Source organism: Panicum hallii, chromosome 4 (genome assembly GCF_002211085.1).
Source record: "Panicum hallii strain FIL2 chromosome 4, PHallii_v3.1, whole genome shotgun sequence".
Taxonomy (NCBI): domain Eukaryota; kingdom Viridiplantae; phylum Streptophyta; class Magnoliopsida; order Poales; family Poaceae; genus Panicum; species Panicum hallii.
The window spans coordinates 51,620,682-51,640,598 of record NC_038045.1 but is presented as its reverse complement, the minus strand read 5'-3'; the positions used below and the strand labels follow the sequence as shown (position 1 = coordinate 51,640,598).

The 19,917-nt window shown below is 44.7% G+C and overlaps 2 protein-coding genes across 3 annotated transcripts; one reads left to right on the top strand and one right to left on the bottom strand.

Annotated features, from left to right (window-relative positions):
* LOC112888477 (LRR receptor-like serine/threonine-protein kinase ERL1) lies at positions 1-6,863 on the top strand. Of its 2 annotated transcripts, none has more exons than XM_025954699.1 (26): positions 1-574; positions 993-1,064; positions 1,299-1,370; positions 1,470-1,541; positions 1,822-1,893; positions 2,094-2,165; positions 2,246-2,317; positions 2,406-2,477; positions 2,560-2,628; positions 2,796-2,867; positions 2,956-3,027; positions 3,108-3,179; positions 3,259-3,330; positions 3,415-3,486; positions 3,573-3,644; positions 3,765-3,836; positions 3,952-4,023; positions 4,106-4,177; positions 4,254-4,325; positions 4,411-4,482; positions 4,565-4,636; positions 4,723-4,793; positions 4,878-5,009; positions 5,110-5,448; positions 5,548-5,918; positions 6,077-6,863. In XM_025954699.1, exons 1-26 carry the CDS (start codon positions 342-344, stop codon positions 6,437-6,439), a joined length of 2,946 nt encoding a protein of 981 aa, XP_025810484.1. In that variant the 5' UTR covers positions 1-341; the 3' UTR covers positions 6,440-6,863. The 2 variants fall into 2 exon arrangements, with proteins under 2 accessions (XP_025810484.1, XP_025810483.1); XM_025954698.1 differs by having other exon boundaries at positions 4,720-4,793.
* A 5,781-nt stretch (positions 6,864-12,644) lies between these two features.
* On the bottom strand, positions 12,645-18,790 carry LOC112889984 (protein TPX2-like). The gene is made up of 15 exons (XM_025956801.1): positions 18,377-18,790; positions 17,149-17,286; positions 16,845-17,001; positions 16,276-16,384; positions 15,545-15,595; positions 15,109-15,230; positions 14,929-15,007; positions 14,292-14,401; positions 13,935-14,004; positions 13,756-13,821; positions 13,584-13,646; positions 13,425-13,505; positions 13,290-13,333; positions 13,108-13,194; positions 12,645-13,026 (listed from the first exon to the last, which is right to left on the bottom strand). The coding sequence occupies exons 1-13, from the start codon at positions 18,663-18,665 to the stop codon at positions 13,295-13,297; spliced, it is 1,374 nt and encodes a 457-aa protein (XP_025812586.1). The 5' UTR covers positions 18,666-18,790; the 3' UTR covers positions 12,645-13,026; positions 13,108-13,194; positions 13,290-13,294.
* Positions 18,791-19,917: the final 1,127 nt, after the last annotated feature.

Here is a 19,917-nt window from a genome sequence, read left to right as displayed (position 1 = left end):
TCGCTCTGATCTCTCTCTCTCTCACTGCGCGCAGTGCAGCAGCGGCTGCCCCCCGAAAGCAACCACAGTCACGTCGCTATCGCCAGCACCACCACAAAAACGCATCGCACGCAGACCCCGTCGCACTCCTACTCCTCCCTTCCCTCCCTCCTGCTCGTCACATGGACACGGAGCGGCGGCACTTGTGCCCGTGCTAGCTGCGACGACGAGCTCGCAGGCAACGGTGGTGGCCCGGACTTCTTGGCCCAGGCTGGCTGAGTGTTTGTTGCCTGAAAGGTGGTGGCTTTGGGGGCTGGGAGGGAGAAGGCTTCGGAAGGTTCCCTCTTGCGGACTCGCGCGGGATGGCGCTGCTGCCGTGGTGGTCGGCGGCGGCGGCGGCGGTGCTGGTTCTTGCGGCGGTAGCGGCGGAGGTTGAGGCCGGAGGAGGAGGGGAAGGGGACGGGCGGGCGCTGATGGCGGTGAAGGCCGGGTTCGGGAACGCGGCCAACACGCTCGTGGACTGGGACGGCGGCCGCGACCACTGCGCCTGGCGCGGGGTCGCCTGCGACAGCGCCTCCTTCGCCGTCGTCGGCCTGTGCGTACACTCTGCGATCTCTCCTCCGCCTCCTTGTGCCGTCTCGTTTCTCGCGGCTGCGTGGCGGTGCTCTCGAAAATCTTCTTGCAGTCTTGCCGTGCTTCCTGCATTTTGTTGCTCCGCGTGGGTTGCTTGCGGTGTCTTTCTTGCGTTTCGATCAGGAGCAAGCACTCGCTGGAATGTTTGTCTCTTTTTTGGGCATTGCAGCGTGTTTTGGCCAATCAAGCTTTATTCTTGAAACATTCTGTGCCGTAGGCCGTAGCATACCTGAGAGAAACAAAGTTCGATTTTTTTTATATGGACCCTGTGTTCATGTTGCCCATTTTGTTGGGGAAAAAAAATGAAGGGTCGTTTTTTATATGTTTGCTGAAAAATGATAACAATCTTCTGATGAGATTGTTTTCTGTGGAAAAAACAGGAACCTGTCAAATCTAAACCTAGGAGGGGAGATCTCGCCGGCTATAGGGGAGCTCAAGAGCCTACAGTTCGTGTAAGTTGATTGATGACTCGGAGGACCGTACAGTTCCCCCTCCCTTGCATCCGCCTGAGATTTTGTGCATTTCACTATACCCGTATCCCTATTTTCAATCCTACACCTGATTTGATATGACCACTCGTGCCATGATGTGACACGGTTCTTTAATATTTTATTTGCTTTAGGCCGACACATCCTAGATTTGCTTGCTGATTAGTTTATTTGTGTGCTAATGATTTGCTCGTGCAGGGATCTCAAGCTGAACAAGCTCACAGGCCAAATCCCAGATGAGATTGGGGATTGTGTCTCCTTAAAATATCTGTACGTCCCTAAATCCAAGTCTTCTTTTATTGTGTTACTGCCTTTTTGCTGTAGATAAGCATTTTTTAATTGGTCTCTGTTTTTTTCTTGTCTCTGCAGGGATTTGTCTGGGAACTTGCTGTATGGAGACATCCCCTTCTCCATCTCCAAGCTCAAGCAGCTTGAGGACCTGTAAGCACACTCCATTCCTGCTTCCTTACTGCCTTTTTAGCATGAGCTATGACTTTTGAGACATGGTAACTTTTGCACCTATATTTGGGGTAACTAAGTGGTTGCAGTAGAAAATGGGAGGCAGTTGCACATGCTGCATTCATGATTATCTTGTGTGATACAGACATTTGTTGTGGTTCCGGAAATTTGTTTGTTTATGGTTTATGTGTTGCTACCTACTCTTTTTACTGCTTTTAGATTGCTGGTTTTGTGACATTTTCCTCTCCTTTTCTTGGTGCAGGATTTTGAAGAACAACCAACTCACGGGACCCATCCCTTCCACGCTGTCCCAGATTCCAAATCTCAAGACCTTGTAAGCTTCCTAGGACCTTTCTCTATCCGTGACTCTTTACTTCTTTTATGATTGCTGGACACATTGGATGATTTTTTGTTCTGTTTGTTTCACCTACCTTTGTGCTTTATTGTCCACACCAAAGGAATTTTCTTTTGTGATGCTTTTTTGTCACTTATGTTGTCTTGGTAATGAAATGCTCATTTGTTCCTTTGGAACAGGGATCTAGCTCAGAACAAACTTACCGGTGACATCCCGAGGCTCATCTACTGGAATGAAGTAATGCAGTACCTGTAAGAACTCTACAACACTTTTTTTGCGTACTGTAGAATATGTTTTCAGATGATAACATTTCTGTTCTCTTGATCCTCAGAGGCTTGAGGGGTAACTCACTGACTGGAACTTTGACACCTGATATGTGCCAACTGACTGGCCTGTGGTACTTGTAAGTTTACTCCTCTGCTCCACTGTATGGTCTGATTCATGTGTACAGTTTGATCTTGTTGACACTGGGTTGCCTTCCATATATGCAGTGATGTAAGGGGGAACAATCTCACAGGAACCATTCCAGAGGGCATAGGGAACTGCACTAGCTTTGAAATTCTGTATGTTGGCCCTGACGATTGTGTTGGTGTTTTGGTTCTCCTTAGTTTAGGATCCTAATTTTCTTTCCTATTTGGCATGCAGGGATATTTCATACAACCAAATCTCTGGAGAGATACCTTACAACATAGGATACCTTCAAGTAGCCACACTGTAATCATCTGATTTCTTCAAATCTTCAATACTTTTACTTTTTCATAATCTTGCAGTGCTGTGTTTTCTTTCATTTAGGTAGTTCTTTAGCTCACTTGTGCCCCCATGCACAAGTAGGTGCTCGCATGCAGGCCTTCTGTTTAATCCTTGCATTGTTTTTTTTCCAGGTCACTTCAAGGAAATAGACTGACTGGGAGAATTCCAGAAGTGATTGGCCTCATGCAGGCTCTTGCTGTCCTGTGAGTAAAAAGTGTAATAAAACACTTCAGTCCACCATTACTGGTTACTTTACTTTTCCATAAACAGTTTTCCAAATTTATTTCTCAGAGACCTGAGCGAGAATGAACTGGTAGGGCCGATTCCTCCTATACTTGGCAACCTATCATACACTGGCAAACTGTTAGTATCAACTACAATACTCTTCTTTCACAAACCATCATTTTCTTTTATTAATGGTTTGTATAACCATTCTTTTTCAGCTATTTACATGGCAACAAACTTACTGGACACATACCACCAGAACTGGGGAACATGAGTAAACTTAGCTACTTGTAAGTAACTGTTATCTTAACAGTTTTGCATTTATGTTGATGTGTGATCTTAATGAAGTTCAACATTACTTCCATCCAGGCAGCTGAATGATAATGAACTAGAAGGCACCATTCCAGCTGAGCTTGGCAAGCTCACAGAATTATTTGAATTGTAAGAACCTATCCCATATTCAAGTATACAAATTAATGTTTATTTTGATCTCTGCATTTTCTGATAAGTTGTATAATTCTTTAGAAATCTTGCCAACAACAATCTTGAGGGTCATATTCCTGCAAACATCAGTTCTTGCAGTGCACTGAACAAATTGTAAGTCTGTGTGCATGCATTTATTGCAGGTTTCAATAGAAAAATTATGTTTTTCTCATGCTTAATCGTGTTTATTTTGTTCTCAGCAATGTGTATGGCAATAAACTGAATGGCTCTATCCCTGGTGGTTTCCAGAAGTTGGAGAGCTTGACATACCTGTGAGTAGTTGCACGTGCAGCAGCTTGCTTACAACTGTTGCCACTGAGAGCACATTATTATTTCCTTTTATTGTTTTACTAGTCTGATATGTAGTTGATTTTATTTTAAAATTATTATAGGAACCTTTCTTCAAACAATTTCAAAGGCCAGATTCCCTCTGAACTTGGTCACATAGTCAACTTGGACACACTGTAAGGAAACCCTTTACCTATTTATTTGTTACCTAGTCCTATGAATTCTCCGAATTATGTGTTACATCACTGCCACTTCATTTTGATATCTACTTTTTCCTCCATTTTGGCACAGGGATCTTTCCTACAATGAATTCTCTGGACCAGTTCCTCCCACTATTGGTGATCTCGAGCATCTTCTTGAATTGTATGTTAAAAACCAGCCTTTCAGAATTCATGTTGTCTTTTCTATGTGCATTGTTGCCTGATGTCCACAACTGTTCATGCAGGAATTTGAGTAAAAACCATCTTATGGGATCTATCCCTGCTGAATTTGGAAACTTGAGAAGCGTCCAAGTAATGTAAGTGAACACCCTTGTCATATGTTTAGTAATCATGCAGTAATATTTATTCATCTGAACTATTCTTTACGTACAGCGACATATCCAGCAACAACTTGTCCGGTTATCTCCCTGAAGAACTTGGACAGTTGCAAAACCTTGATAGCTTGTGAGTCCTCCTTCATGGTACTATTATTTTGATTTCTACTGCATACCACGGTAGAACTTTACTGATCTGTGGTTTTCTTACACAGGATTCTTAGCAACAACAATTTGGTTGGGGAGATCCCTGCTCAGCTGGCTAACTGCTTCAGCTTAGTTACCTTGTATGTTTTCTGTGCTAACTTTGTCCTAGAAGCATTGTTAATTATTTCTCCAGCATTAAATCATGCGTTATTTTCATTTCAGGAATTTGTCATACAACAACTTCTCTGGACACGTCCCATCGGCAAAGAATTTCTCAAAATTCCCAATGGATAGGTAAACAAATGGCTCCATCTGCAGTCTTTGATATCAATTTTTCTATTGGATTATAGTTTCTGACAGAAACCGGTATCTAAAAGCAGCTTTGTGGGTAATCCTATGCTCCACGTGTACTGCCAAGACTCCATCTGTGGACGTTCTCATGGAACAAAAGGTACCATAAGTTCTGAGCTAGTCCTCAGCAGCCAGTTCTCTATTTGCTTCTAAGTTCTAACCCATGCTTTTATGACTACTACAGTTAATATTTCTCGGACAGCAGTTGCTTGCATTATTTTAGGCTTCATCATATTACTCTGCATTATGCTGCTGGCAATATACAAAACAAATAAGCCACTTCCACCTGAGAAAGGATCTGACAAGCCAGTGCAAGGTTTGTGCATATGTCACTCACCCCTTGCATTGCAATATATTCCAGAGCCATGTCCTAACATGTTGATACTCATCTATTATTTTTCCTGATCATGTTTCAGGACCACCAAAGCTAGTAGTCCTTCAAATGGACATGGCTTCCCATACCTATGAAGAAATTATGAGGTTGACTGAGAATTTTAGTGAGAAATACATCATTGGTTACGGCGCATCAAGTACTGTGTACAAATGTGATCTCAAGAGCGGCAAGGCCATCGCTGTCAAACGGCTTTACAGTCAGTATAATCACAGCCTCCGTGAGTTTGAGACAGAACTGGAGACAATCGGTAGCATCCGACACAGGAATCTCGTCAGCCTTCATGGCTTCTCACTCTCTCCTCATGGAAACTTGCTTTTCTATGATTACATGGAAAATGGTTCCCTGTGGGACCTTCTTCATGGTTAGGATTTCTGAGCTTTTATTCGCGCCGTTTCCTTCCATGCATTCTTTTACAGATTCCTCATTAAACATATCTGTGGTGATACTTGGTCACTTTCAGGTCCATCAAAGAAGGTGAAGCTTGATTGGGACACAAGGCTGAAGATCGCGGTGGGTGCTGCGCAAGGACTGGCCTACCTTCACCATGACTGCAACCCTCGCATAGTCCACAGGGATGTCAAGTCCTCAAACATCCTGCTTGATGAGAACTTTGAAGCGCACCTCTCTGATTTCGGCATCGCCAAATGTGTCCCGGCTGCCAAGTCCCATGCCTCCACCTACGTGCTGGGAACCATCGGCTACATTGATCCAGAGTATGCCCGGACGTCAAGGCTCAATGAGAAATCTGATGTCTACAGCTTTGGCGTCGTCCTTCTGGAGCTGCTCACTGGGAAAAAGGCCGTCGACAATGAATCCAACTTGCATCAATTGGTAAGTCACCACGCTGAATTCCTTTACCAGATCCTTCTTTAATTGCTCCATGCTAGTCAGTACTGAGCAATGAGAAGAATGTGATGCATTAATATTTAGCAGTATTCTGATTCCTTGGAATGCTCTGCGTGAGTGATAGATGTTCCTTGCACGTGCAGATACTCTCTAAGGCTGATGACAACACGGTGATGGAGGCTGTGGACTCGGAGGTGTCGGTGACGTGCACGGACATGAACCTGGTCCGGAAGGCCTTCCAGCTCGCCCTGCTGTGCACCAAGCGGCACCCCGCCGACCGTCCGACCATGCACGAGGTCGCGAGGGTGCTGCTCTCCCTGCTGCCGGCACCCGCCGTGAAGCCTCCCACGACCAAGGGGGCGGCCGGCGACTACACCCGCTTCCTGGCGACGACGACGGCCGACATGAAGCACGACGTGTCCGATGACATCGGCGACAACAGCTCCTCCGACGAGCAGTGGTTCGTGCGGTTCGGCGAGGTCATATCCAAGCACACAATGTCATGATCCCCCGTTGCTCTGTCTCTCTAACTCTAGGGCCCCAAAAAATTTTTCTCCCAAGTAGAGATCCAAGTAAGAAGGTAGTAAAACCATAGTAGCACAGTGCAGGAAATAGGTGTAGGATTCCCAGTAGATGATGTCCATTGTTCCTCTTGATGTTCGGTTTAGAAGCGTCCAAATGGAAGAAGATGTGGTGTGGGTCAGGATGGGGATTGCTGTGGTGGTTCTTGGTGTAATCACAACACGAGTGGGGTGGATGGATCTGTCAGAGGTGTCCCGTGAGCGCCATGAATCTGAAGCATTCATGCGCTTGTGATTCAGAGCTAGGCCATGGAGTTTCTTGGATCCTGGAGAACGCATTGAATTGAACCATGCGCCCGGCATGGGACAGGCCGGGCTGTTGTAAATGAAATGCATCACCTTTTTTTGACTGGTATTTATGAGTTGCTCTGCCTCTCTCTCGCTGCTGTGCACATCTTGGTGCCTCTCCGGTGTATGGCTGTAACTGAATTTACGCCTGTTTGGCTGCTTCAGTGTCCTGCTTGTTCGTCAGGCACATGAGCGAGAAACTGGCAACTCTTACAGCTAATCATGCAGCTCGTGAGCACATCTTCGCAGTAAATGAAGCCGAACGTGTTCCCGCGATTTTCTGTGCTTGTGCTGTTGCTGACCTCTTAGCTCTGGAATGGAACACCGTGCTATGTGTGTTTAGGAGCTTCTTGGATCGCTCCAACTAAATTTTAAACTTTAGTTTTTGTTACATCGAATGTTTGATATAATTAGAAGTGCTAAATATAGACTAATTACAAAACTAATTGCACAGATTGAGGTTAATTCGCAGGACGAATCCATTAAATCTAATTAGTCCATAATTTGACCATATTGTGCTACAGAAAATATATATTAATGATGGATTAATTAGATTTAATAGATTTGTATAGCGAATTAGTCTTTATTTATGCAATTGGTTTTATAATTAGCCTATATTTAATACTTGTAATTTATATTTGATGTGATCAGGCTAAAATTTAGTTACCCTATCTAATCGGCGGCGGTCCGAGGAATATTGCAGCTGCTTCGTGCGATCCACGACCGGCAGCGGCGCGGCGGGGGAGGGGGGTGGGGGCGGGGGGGGGGGGGGTGTTGGTGTGCGGCCGGCCGGCCCGCTGCTAGGCATATGCAGGCTCACGTAACTAGCGGAAGAAGAAACAAATAAAAGATAATTTGAAACATCATTCCGACAAAAAAATCAAAAATATTTCAAAAAAACAAAATGTTTAAAAAAAATTGTTCCGGAACAAATATTTGAGAACAAATAGAAATGTTCCAAGAAAACAATTCATATATAGTTAAAGTGTGATCTAATTTTAACAATCGGAAGTATAAGTGTATAATAGTGCAATCACAATTTGAATAGGATAATGATTTGCAAACAATGGCCTTTTTTCTATAATTTTGACTATATTTTAGACCGGTGCTGCATTGGCCTTTAATATGTGGGCTAATCTAGTGCAACAGGAGCTCCTAACGTGAAAAGAAAGAAACTGTGCAGGCCGATCGAGCCGTGCGGATTGTTTCGTGCATTTTTTTGAGATGGGTGACGCTTCTAAAAATATATTTCCAGAGTCGGGTGAATTGCTACGGCAACCCTGCTTCTTTTATAAGAGCGGGTTACCTTTTAGGCCGCTCCTAGAAGAAAAACGAGACGTCCGTACAAATAGTTTTTGTAGCAGTGAGTACTGGAAGAATATCCGTGAGCATTTGCGCAGGGACTTAGCTGAATCGGCATAAACTTTTTCTGAATGCTTCGATGATCAGCTTGCTGTTACAAATTCAGAGATATCGGTGGGACTGGAGCCAGCATACATCCTGAAGACCTGAACTGAACATTTCGATTACAGAACACGCCTCAAGCCACGACTATGTAATGTACATAATGTTGCTGCTTCATAGTCTAACTTATGTAATGTACAAATCCAAAATAAATGAAAAAGATCGTGTTGATGTGGTGTGATGGACCACTAGCCACTGATGCAGCAGGCATATGCAGCTATGTTTCAAGATTTACCACCAGATGGTAGCATTGACATGGCTAACAAGCAAACGCGTAGTGGTTGAGTTCATTCAAACCCATTCGGTGCCAACCATCGAGAGATACACTGGGTGTCAGGAGGTCAGAGACGACCGTCGCACATAAACATGGATGATATGCAGTGCAGACAACGATTCCCCAGCCTTTTAAACTTCGCCATTCGACACGCTCGAGAGGAGAGTGGCCAATGCTGAAAGAGAAGGGTCAACAATGATGTGTGAGTGTGATGAGAAGTAAGCCATGGATATGGATGATGGGAGGGAACGGGAGGCGTCGGGCGCAACTTGGATTTCCGGAAGGCGAGCTAAAGGCCTTTGAGGCAGCACTTGCGTGAGGCCATCCTGGCGCGTCCGTTCACCTGGCGTTCACAAGAGCTACAACGGGGGCGGGGTTGGTTGCTGCCGGTGCAGAAACGAGAGCCCCGGCTGTAGCGTCCATGAAACCCTTGTATGCTGCCTGTGTCACTGCAAAAGGTGTTCGGTTCATGCGCATGGAAAGTGATGCGGGATTCTGATCTGTGCAGGCGCTTGGCGAGGCTGGTTGCTTTTGATCGATCGTGAATTTAAACACCAATGGAGTCTTAAATATGTGTGGCTGCTCTTTGCTGCAGTACGCGCTTAGGTTAAATTTCATATCCCTCAACTTTTAAATTTTACTTCTGCACAAACTAGCTTGGACGGTAGCAGGATGGATGCACATAGTGGGGCTGGTCCTAGCGCGAGCATGCCGGGAGGAGATCTTTCTTTATCTCATTTTCAAGAGATTACTCTGGGACTGGAGATGGACCCTTTTTGTTTGAAGAAGTATGGGAGTCTTTGTTTTAGAATCGTTGTTTACACTTCGTGTGCTGAGACTTTGTATATTACCCAGGAGTAGACACAATATTGCTGCTCCGTAGTCCAACTTATGTAATGTACAACTCCAAAATAAATGAAAAGATCGTGTTGATATGGTGCAATGGACCTCTAGCCACTGATACAGGCATGTAGCTATGTTTTATGTTTTGCCACCAGATAGCAGCATTGTCAGGTCTAGCAAGTAAATCTCGTGGTTGGTTGAGTTCATTCAAACCCGGCCAACGCCAACCATCAAGAGATACATGATATGCAGGCAACAATTCCCCAGCCTTTTTAACTTTCCATTTTACACGCTTGAGAAGGGAGTAACGGCGAATGCTGAGACTAAAGGAAAATGATTGATTTGGGTGTGGGGTGAGAAGTAGCCATGGATGGTGGAGGGAACGGGAGGCGTCGGGGAACATATGGCCGCAACATGGTTTTCCCTTTCCTGGAAGCCCGAGCTATTTTTCATCATTCTTTCAAGTGGAAGGAAAAGATAATCAGATGTGAGCAACTACTTAAAATGGATGAATTATTATATCAAATACATGTAAAATGGATGAATTATTATATCAAATACTAAGCAATTAGATATAAAAAAACATTTTAAGCGATGTTTATGAATTATGTATGCATTTTTATTTTATCACTATTAATTATTTCTAAGAATATAAATAGAACATATATATCCACGTATCCCCGTACCAGTGTTTTTGGAAAAATGGCATATCGGAGTATCGCCGTATCGCGTATCCATATCCATATCGCCGTATCTGGGTAACATAGCTGATCACTCCGTTTCTGAAATGGGCTGACTCTGTTTGATTAAACAAGAGTGTTCATGCACAAAGTTATTAGTAGTAGTAAGAATTACACCATGCCCAACTAGCTTTGAGAAACAATACCGATAGCTCATAGGGACGATCGCTATCAGAAGCTCAACTAAAACAGGTGCGACCTGTTTTAGTTGAGCTTCTGTTTTAGTTGAGCTGAATAAGCAACGGTCAAGACAAAACAACTTTGCCTGTATCATTGCGTGGGTGGTCGCTAGTCTCTTGTATAGCTATATCATGGACGTCCATGGCCTCCTGACGTTCTTGCCTTCTTAGGCATTTTGCCTTAGAATTTTTAAGAGCCATGAAGTGGGTGAAGTAGGGAACTCCGGCAAGCATTGTTTTTGATCGGACTATGAGCAGATTGCAGGAAGGACCTCCTTAGCATAGGAGCATTTAGTGAGCAGGTGATGAGCAGTTTCTGTGGTGGTGTAGCACAGCTGATAGAAAGTGATAGTTGCTCCAGCCTTCTTTTTTTTTTCTAATTGTCCGCCGTCAAATATTTATTCTTGGCTACTAGCCATGTGAAGAACCGCAAGGCTTCGATGCATATCTAATTGATTAGACACACCTGAGTCTAGCTCGTGTGATGTCAGTGGTACACACATTTCACGATGAATTCCGATCTGTTTTTATTTCTAAACTATGTGTAACTGCAAGGTTTCCACTTTCCACGGATCTTTGTGGTGCTTAGAACTATGCTTACCAAAGCATCAATGAAATTCATGCTAACTTTTATTATTGCAGAACAGTAGCCGCACCAGAATTTTCTTTTTCTTTGGTCTTATCACAAAACTCACACGGCATCTAAATTCTCAACCCTGCATCAGGCAGGCACAAATCTTTGTCTGACGCTGCACTGTTATACACTTGTTTTTTCTTAAGTAGTGGTTGCATCAATTCAATTCCTTGCAAACTGATCTATGCTGCCCACCATCAAGAGGTGTTCATTTGCACCAGATCAAGTAACTAAATGCGGAGGATCTCCTGTACAAGATCTACTGATGCACCCGCACAAGCCACTCCTATTTAACACCAAACCAACCATACAGTCTGTATCATGCACCCCCATTTCAATTCACCGCCGCACTGCAGCTGCTTACACACCAATCTGCATCATCTATCGGCAGGCACAAGCAAGAGCACACTTGAGAGGAGAGGCGAACGCTGACAGACAGAAGGATGTAGCAGGACCTAGTGCGATGAGAGGTAGACATGGAGAGATGGAGGAGGGAACTGGAGGCGTCAGGGAAGAAACGTACATAAAAACGTTGCTTCAAGTTCCTCCCTCTTATCCTCATCGAAGCATCGGTTTGCACATGCAACCATCCATGCTTGAAATAAAAATTGTGGCATCGGCCTCCTCTACATGCATCGATGCCAGATGAATAAAAAATAATTTTGCAGCAGACGCGGGTATAGCAGGACGAAGGGTATTGAATGTTTGCGCGATATCATAGCCAGAAAGGAGAGTTGTGATTATTTATCAGCAAAAGTGGGTCCTACCATCAATAGTTTGCACGTTGCGGCTAAAATGAGAAATCAAGCATCGGTTGGGATGGGATGTTTGGAGCATCGTTTGTCAGATGCATGCTGTGGCTGCCCGGAGTCCGAGGAGGCGCACTCTTTTTCTCGCTGCTGATCCAGACTAATGCATTGCAACCGTATCCAGTGGACACGCTTGCCACTATCCTCATCAAGGGATCAGCAGCACTGCAGCAGGCTAAACGGGGACGCGGGACATGTTGATCATGAATCTTATGGACCACGAAATCGTAGCATCGCTCCCCCGGCGCGACTCTGCGCACGAATAGAGAGTCCGGATTGGCCGTGGAGGCCGGAGGAGCAGGTGGCTGGTGGCTGGCTGGTGCCGCGCTTTATTCGGCCGTGATGGGACAGACCGATGTGGGATCTCGCGGCGGTTTCGTCGATCTCCAGGGTCCAGGGACCCCCACGCGCTTGACCAGTGACCGATCCCTGAGCCACAGGGCACGGCGCCGGCCACAGCCCTGCTCATTGCAACTGTGAACGAGGCCGGCAGGAACCTGCAGATTCCTGCCGCCACCATCTACAGCTACAGTGGTGTCTTGCTCCCCTACATCTGTGGATTTCGGGATGATGCACCAGATCATTTCCCTGACCATTACGAGTTACGACGCACTGAGAATGAGAAGCATGGCGAACAACTGTACCGGCTAATCGCAGCAGTTGTGTCGACACACGCTTCGGGGGGCCCGGGAGGCCGGGCCAGGAGGCTGACCGCTCCCTGGGCACCGGCGCCAACACTGCTCACTTCTACTGTTTGCCAGGAGATTCCTGGTCCGGCCATCAACAGGCAACGACGAAACCTTCGTCCCGCTCCTGCTCAGCATATTAGGAAATTCCGGAAGCTGCCGCCTGATCATGGGGGATTTCTGAGCTACATGATGCATTTGGAGATCGGGTCATGGAAGGCACGGCGAAGAAGAGACTTGGCACGGAAACTGCACTATGTTACACTTTGGAGTCGCCACGGGAGGCACGGCAACTGCAGTCTGCAGACACACCAGGCGAGCCGCCCCTCACCGAGCTATGCCGCTATGGTCTATCTTGCTGTACAAAAACCATCCCAGCCATGGCTCTGGGCGGCTGAGAGACAATCACGTTAGGCTGCCCGGCAGCAACAACTCTATAACAGGCTGAGATGACAAACAATGTTCGACTGCCGCCGATGCCAGTAGCCGAGGTGCGCCATAATGTCAAATAATGTATGGCTTCATCTTGTTAAATGAAGAAGAGGAGTTGAGAGCTCCCTTGTGAGTCCTACAGTCCAAAACACCAAGAAAAACCCTGCACACAGAGGATTGACGGGAGGCACTGTCAACACGGTAACTTAACTGTAAAACTGGTGAAGATAGAGTAAATATTTACCTTTGTGCCGGTGGAGAAATGTTGAGTCTGAACCAGTCATTGTCAAAAGAAAAATCCTGTATATTCTATTTCTTGATTGACTTGGGTCTGGAAAGGGAAACAAATGGAAGGGTGTCTGTCAATAGAGACCTAGAGAAACAACATGACAGTTATCTCATCAAGTGGATGAACATTATACTTACCAGAGCTAACATTGCATGTTACCAATCATGTTCTCTTTGCAATCCTTGCAACAGAACAAAACAGGTCTTTGAGCGCTTTGAATCAAGATGAAAGATTAGTACAAATAAGAAATGAAATGGAAACAACGAGACAACCTTGGTAGTGATATAATTTGGCAGATCACTGATGTGACGCTCTATTCCTCGGTGTTGGTGTGCTCCCGCAGTTAAAGACAGCTGCCAACATTATTTGTGCAAATGTCAGTGTAATTAATTAACGTAGTGGCGACCCATCTGTTTTGTACTCATACAAACCTTGTTAAATAGTTCAGACAAAGGGGCTGGGTTGCCTTTCCTGCTTGTTGATAAGTTAAATTCCTACGATTTTGAACCACAAAGATGCAGGTGATTTGAGAAAATTAGGGAGACATTATCCACAGGCAAGAAAGAAAATATCTGAGGGAAAATAGTGTAGCTGGAAAATTACCTTAGGCACAGTTGTATTCCTTTTTGCACATCGGAATACACCAATGTCACCTTTGCCCGCTAATATCTGTTCCAAGGAAGAAAATACAAGATTAACAGCAGCTGTCTGAATATACTACAAAGCAGTAACATTCATAAAATGATCTCACAAATAGACAGAAGGTATTAAACGCATGCTACCTTTCTATCCAGAGGCCGGGCTTTAAATTTAAACAGATCGTCTCTGCAATCTTCTCGCTTTTTATCAACACTGAAACAAGACAACACAGGAAACATGCATAAGATGTTTGTTATCAGACAAAAGGCTGCAGAAAAGCATCTTATTACTTCATGCCAAATTGCACATGTTTTGGTAAAACCATAGGTGCTCCATAGAACGATCACAAAAGGAATCTTATATATCACCTTATGCCAGATCAAATCATCCATTGATAAACGCAGTCAATAGATTTGGTGATTTGACCATCTATAAAAGTACGATTGGACTAGAATTTGGGTAGTCTGCTTGAATTAAAAATAGATATGAAACAGACATACTTGTTAAGATGCCTTGCATGATTGGATGTACATGCTGGCACATTTGACACAACATCGTCATGTTGTCTACTTGTATGCTGATGACCAGTAGCCCGAAGTGGTTGAACTCCCTGCTACAGAACAGTGTTCAAACTTCAAAACAAACCAGAATCAAAGTATACAACCGTACAAGAAAGAGAGTAATTATTACAAATTACAAATTCAATAGCTCTCTAATTGAAAGTGCACGTGCCTGCTCGAACAAAGGACACCAAAACAAATACCAAGGGAAAAAACAAGGAGCAAACCAACGAGGATAAATAACAGAAGGCAAAGCTAATTCAGGTAGTGAGTCGATGATTTATGAATGCATGGTATCCCTGAACTTGACTCTCTTCAGATCATTATCAATCATTCATTTCTTAGAAGTTAACGTTAACAAAATCACACATAGAACGTTAAATTAAAAGTTTTACACAGACCATGCTACTGAGAAGCATATCTCAACTAAGCATATGTTCCTGGGAGCCACTGTGCTCACTTATTTCAAGGTAACATGGCTATACGATGAATTTAGAATTAGATTTTAAGAATCAAGTGTAAATTTGGATGTAATTCATAACCACTTAAAGGTTTAAGAAGTGCATGATGTTCCCACCTTTCTATTTGAGGCCAGTTGTTGTGCTGTAGAAGCAGATGGTGCAGCCTGTTGCTTTAACTGCTTCAAATTAGTTGGCCTGAAATTTTTCAGGCAAAGGTGTGAAAACGGAAAACTACCATAGTTGGAGTACCTTATATTCAGGAATCAAAACATGACATCAAGTGAAAATGACTTTACATTGATCTTAGAACCCTTGACCTCTCCGCTCTTAGCTTTGTGGCCAACTCAGGTTCTCTGGGAATTGTAATCTTTAATTTGGTTGGACCAGTGGGACGATCCACGTTATGGTTCATAACATTCTGCAGCATCCATAACAAATTGCCATCAATCAAATTTGAGGGAGAACCAGAGAACTAATAGAATGGCCATGTTTTGTACCATAATACTAATATTTTTACATGGTAGCTTAAGACATGGTCTAACTGAAACTAGATGCAAACGTAGCAAACCTGTGTTTTATAAAAAAAATAAACAATACAACTAAGTACCTCAGAGAACTGGAACAGTACAACATGTGAAAGAGAATCTAGGAATTAAAGGATACATGGATGATACAAGCATAAAATGTCTATTCATAATCAATTTAAGCACATGGTTTTAGGATGCTTTTTACCTTTTCATGATTTTTATGAATAAACTCATGCTGGTAGGTAGCAGCAGCAGCCTGTACCACAAGCAAAGCATCAGTGAAGAGCAAGAAACAAAGTTATCAGATAAAATACTACCAATTTGCACCCTTAGGCTCACAAACAACACAAAATAACAAAAAAAATATCAAAAACAGGTGTTCAGTATTTAGATCTAATTAAATGTATCAAAGAACTTTAGTTCACATCAAGGTGATATTTTTTTTCCTTTCAAACATAGAACTTATTGCTTATTGCCAACTTCTGAAGACTCTTGGTACTTCCAGTAACCAACAGAAGAACTGTTCATCCAGTGTAAATTTTAGTTTTATGGTAAAAGAAACTAGGATATCCCTTCAAAATGGAGAAAGAATGAGCATGATTCGTATATGCAGCACCCAGAATCAAGGCATGTTTGTTCATTTTGGTGCCAATACTGAAGGCCCCAACTAAAACAAATAACACCACAGCTTGTAGGGAGGAACATTAGCAAGTTCACTCTCTGCAAATGAATGACACTGCACTGGGTAGAGGAAATATTAGAAAGTTCACTAGCGGTTATATTTGCCACCATAAGTGCAATAGGAGCTGCAATTGCTACTTGAGAAAATCAGTGTCATTATAACATTGTAAATTAGATTATTTCTACGGAAAAAAAAAGAATAAGAACATCAAAATTTGGCAAACTTCGGATCTCTGCTTGAAAACTGTACCATACCTTGTTGAGATGCCCATTCTCTAATCTCTGTCTTTTAGCTGATTGGTAAGTGCAATCGTTTGAGCTTATGGTACTTCTCTCACTTCTAACTCCCACTGGCTTTTTAATCCTGAAAACAAACAAAATTGAGGTACACATGGTGTTCACAAACATGAAATTGAAGTCTTCTATTAGTTTTTTTTTTTAAAAGAAAGATGAAACACATTTGACATTCTTTGAAAACTAATTAACTAGTGGGTACTAATAAGTAGTAACAGATATTTGGCCATTTGGGGACACTGTAAAAAGAGAATGAAAAGGGAAAATGTGAAAAATGATGGACGAGTCAGAAATACTTGTGCTTATAAATATTGAAACCCATAATTTGTCATAAACTGTTATGTCCAGTGTTGAAGACCCAGATTTCACAAAGAATGATTAATCTAAATGAACAAACCGGCAAGTGTGGTGAAAGAAATTTGAGGATTTCAGTTAGAATCAACGAAGAAAATGCAATTTCAAATTCTTTTATAGCCAGGCCCACATAAAATTCACAAAGTAGGTTAGTTGTTAGATCTATGCATACTTACTGCATCACATTCTTTGGTTCCACTTGTCTGTTTTGCCTGGCTAATTGGCTGGCTGTAGGTTTCATCAGTGTGGAGCCTTTCAAGGAAGTGCCCTTCATGGTTGTTCGACAGCCAGGTCGGCGTTCATTTTCTGATGAGCCATGGAATGGTTTCCATCCTATTTAGTAGGAAAAACACAAACATTGATTCAGCCACATATTTTGTAAAACACAAATATAGATGATAACTGAATCATGTAACAAGTCGACAGATGAGAAGTGAAAAGGAGAATTTCAGGAAACTCAATATGTAGATTTTTCAAGACCTTGAACCCGATGTATTTTTTGTTCAGCACCACTGGAACTTTCATGAGAAGCTGTAGAACAATGCACAACATCTGTATCTGCAATGGTTGTGATGGCTTGCAATCCAAGATCTTCAGCTAACATCTTAGCAATTAAGGCTGAAGAAACAAAAAGATAAAAGGTTAGTGATAGTTACTAGGCACTGAACACCAATAACAACAGCAAAAAATAAACATAAAGTTTAATGCTGGCAAAGCAAAATAAAGTAGCACACGGAAATTTTCTGTATAGTGGATCAATCAACAATCATGACTGCAATTTTCCAGGAGCTTGCATTTTAACATCAGTGCTTAATTACTTATTCAAATTACTCCTGTTTATAAGATGTATGCACCTCTTGCTCTACCCATCTGACACAGTACTACTGACAAGTGAAGCAGATATACTCATCAAACTATGTAAAAGCCCATAATGGTGCAGCGCCCTCAGCTATATTACTTTTACCTCTGATACCTAAAGAGCTTTTCCAATATTCACTAGCAACAAAATTCTCAACCAGATAGTAGTTGCAAAGAAGAGCATTAGCTTCCTCATGAAATCAAAGATGAAATGGTGAGAACGAAGGATATATGGCCACGAGCAAATGTGATCCTGTTTTCTGGCGTCCGCATTCCCTCAGTTTTTTTCTCCATGTGTCAGGTAATAATTAGGCAATCAAGCTCTACATGTGTAAACCAGTTTAACAACTAGAGATTGGCGAATGGCGACCTCCACGCAGACACTTTAATCATGGATACTAATCATAGATGGATGCCGTTTGACCATCACGGTCAAAAACCTGTTTTATAAAAAAAAAAAACACTGACTAAACCCTCAACTTCTCTCGCAAATTTCCTAACGGTCAAAGGACTGGAAATGGGGAGACATTCGCCGTTGCACGAAAATTGCCCGAAATGCTCGAAGGATCAACTGGCACCTGCTCGTTTAACCCGCAAGACACCGCAAACTCCGAACTATCTCCGATCATTTAACCATGCGGACTGTGCGCTAATAATAGCAAGGAACCACAAAAATCTCACGAAATGGACACTTCCTAAATCCATCAGATTCCGCCAGCGAACCTTCCCAAACACACATCGCGGGAGGAACGCCGGAGCATCGCTTTTCAAACGCGAACCCGATCGACGGAACCTCTGCCGCTTACGCGGAACACGAAACCAGAAATTTCGAGGCGAGGGGGGCACGCACGTGAGGGCGGGCAGCTGGGGGCGGAGGCGAACCACGCCTGCGCCGCCGCGGCCTCCGGCGGCGGCTCCTCCTGGGCGAGGTCGAACCACCTGGGCGCGTCGAACTCGTAGTCCAGGTCCACCTGGAACCACACCACCTCCATCACCATCACCGCCTCGCCCGCGCCCTGGCCGTCTTCCACATCCCCCGCCGCCTCCTCCTCCTCGAATTCCCCCTCGCCCGCGCCGCCGCCGGGCGAGGCGGGGGCGGAGGAGGAGGCGTCGCACATCTCCTCGTCGTCGCTGTCCATGCCGCCGCGTGCCGGGCGCTGGGGTCCGAGCCGGGACGGGCAGGGCGGCGGAGGTGTCTGACGGCGGTGGCCGGACAAGCGGCGGTGCGGAAGGGAAGGGAAGGGAAAGCCGAGGAAATTTGAAATGCGGGGTCGGCACGGGAGGGGGGCTGGGCGAGTGCCGGATTTGACCCGGGGGCGGACATTTGCGTATGGGTCCCTGTGGTTTCCGGTTTTTCGGTTGGACGGTGGATTCGGGGGAGGACCAGCGGTCACGGCTGCAGCGGCACAGGAGAATGCAGCGTACCATCGAATCGTGCACAGTACTGTTGCCGGTAATGTGGAAACAAGTGGCAGCTGACGCGGTAGGTGTCAAGAAGTTACTGCTGTTGCTGTTCTCTCCGGTATTTTATTTTATTTTATAATTAGACTTTATTTAATACTTCTAAATGATAAGATTAATGTGACGGATCTAAAATTTAGAGGGTAGGAAACGAACGCACCCTTAGTTGTAAAAGTAAATTAAACTTCTAAACGTAGCATGATAAATTGGTACGGCGACAGTTTTTAAAACGGATTCAACGCCGGGAATGGCCAATCGCGAGCGCTTGACATGCTCAGCACTAAAGGCAAGCCGGCAGGGTGGTATCTGCAAAGGGAGGAGCTCCCCTGCAAATGCCGGTGCGCACTTGACTTCTTTTCGGGGCTGGCCGGCCCCACCCATTTTCCATCTGGCAGCGCACGAATAGTCTTGGGCTTGTCGAGTTGTCGTCCCGCGGCGTCGGAACTCGGAAGAAGGGGAAAAAAACAAACGGCTCGCCCGCAACCCCCAACGGGAAGGCGAGCAGGGGTAGGGCCGTACTTTCGGCCCCGGCCTCCGGTTGCTCCAGTCTCGCCTGCCTCGGCCGGCGCGCGCAGGAATCCGATGCGCGCGGGCAGCAGGCGCTTGTCGGCTTCCCTTCCATTCCGTGGCGTGGCGCTGCCTACGCTCCAGTCTACGAGCTGTAGCATCCCAGCGCCCGCACGCGTCGAGATCCGGGCGCTTGCGGAGCCCGACGCGCCCATCCGAGCTTTTTTGAATCCTGATGCATCCGAACGAAGTATTTCTTTCTTTTTTGAAATAAAACCGCACGTATTTCCACTGTCCAAGTATACTGGCATAGTACCTGGCTGCGTACGCTGTTCACTTTGGCAGTCGGTGACGCCCCTGCTGCTGCCGCGGCTGTTTTTGGCAGGGCTGGTTGACACTTGAAAGCGTCAGAACACGCACGCG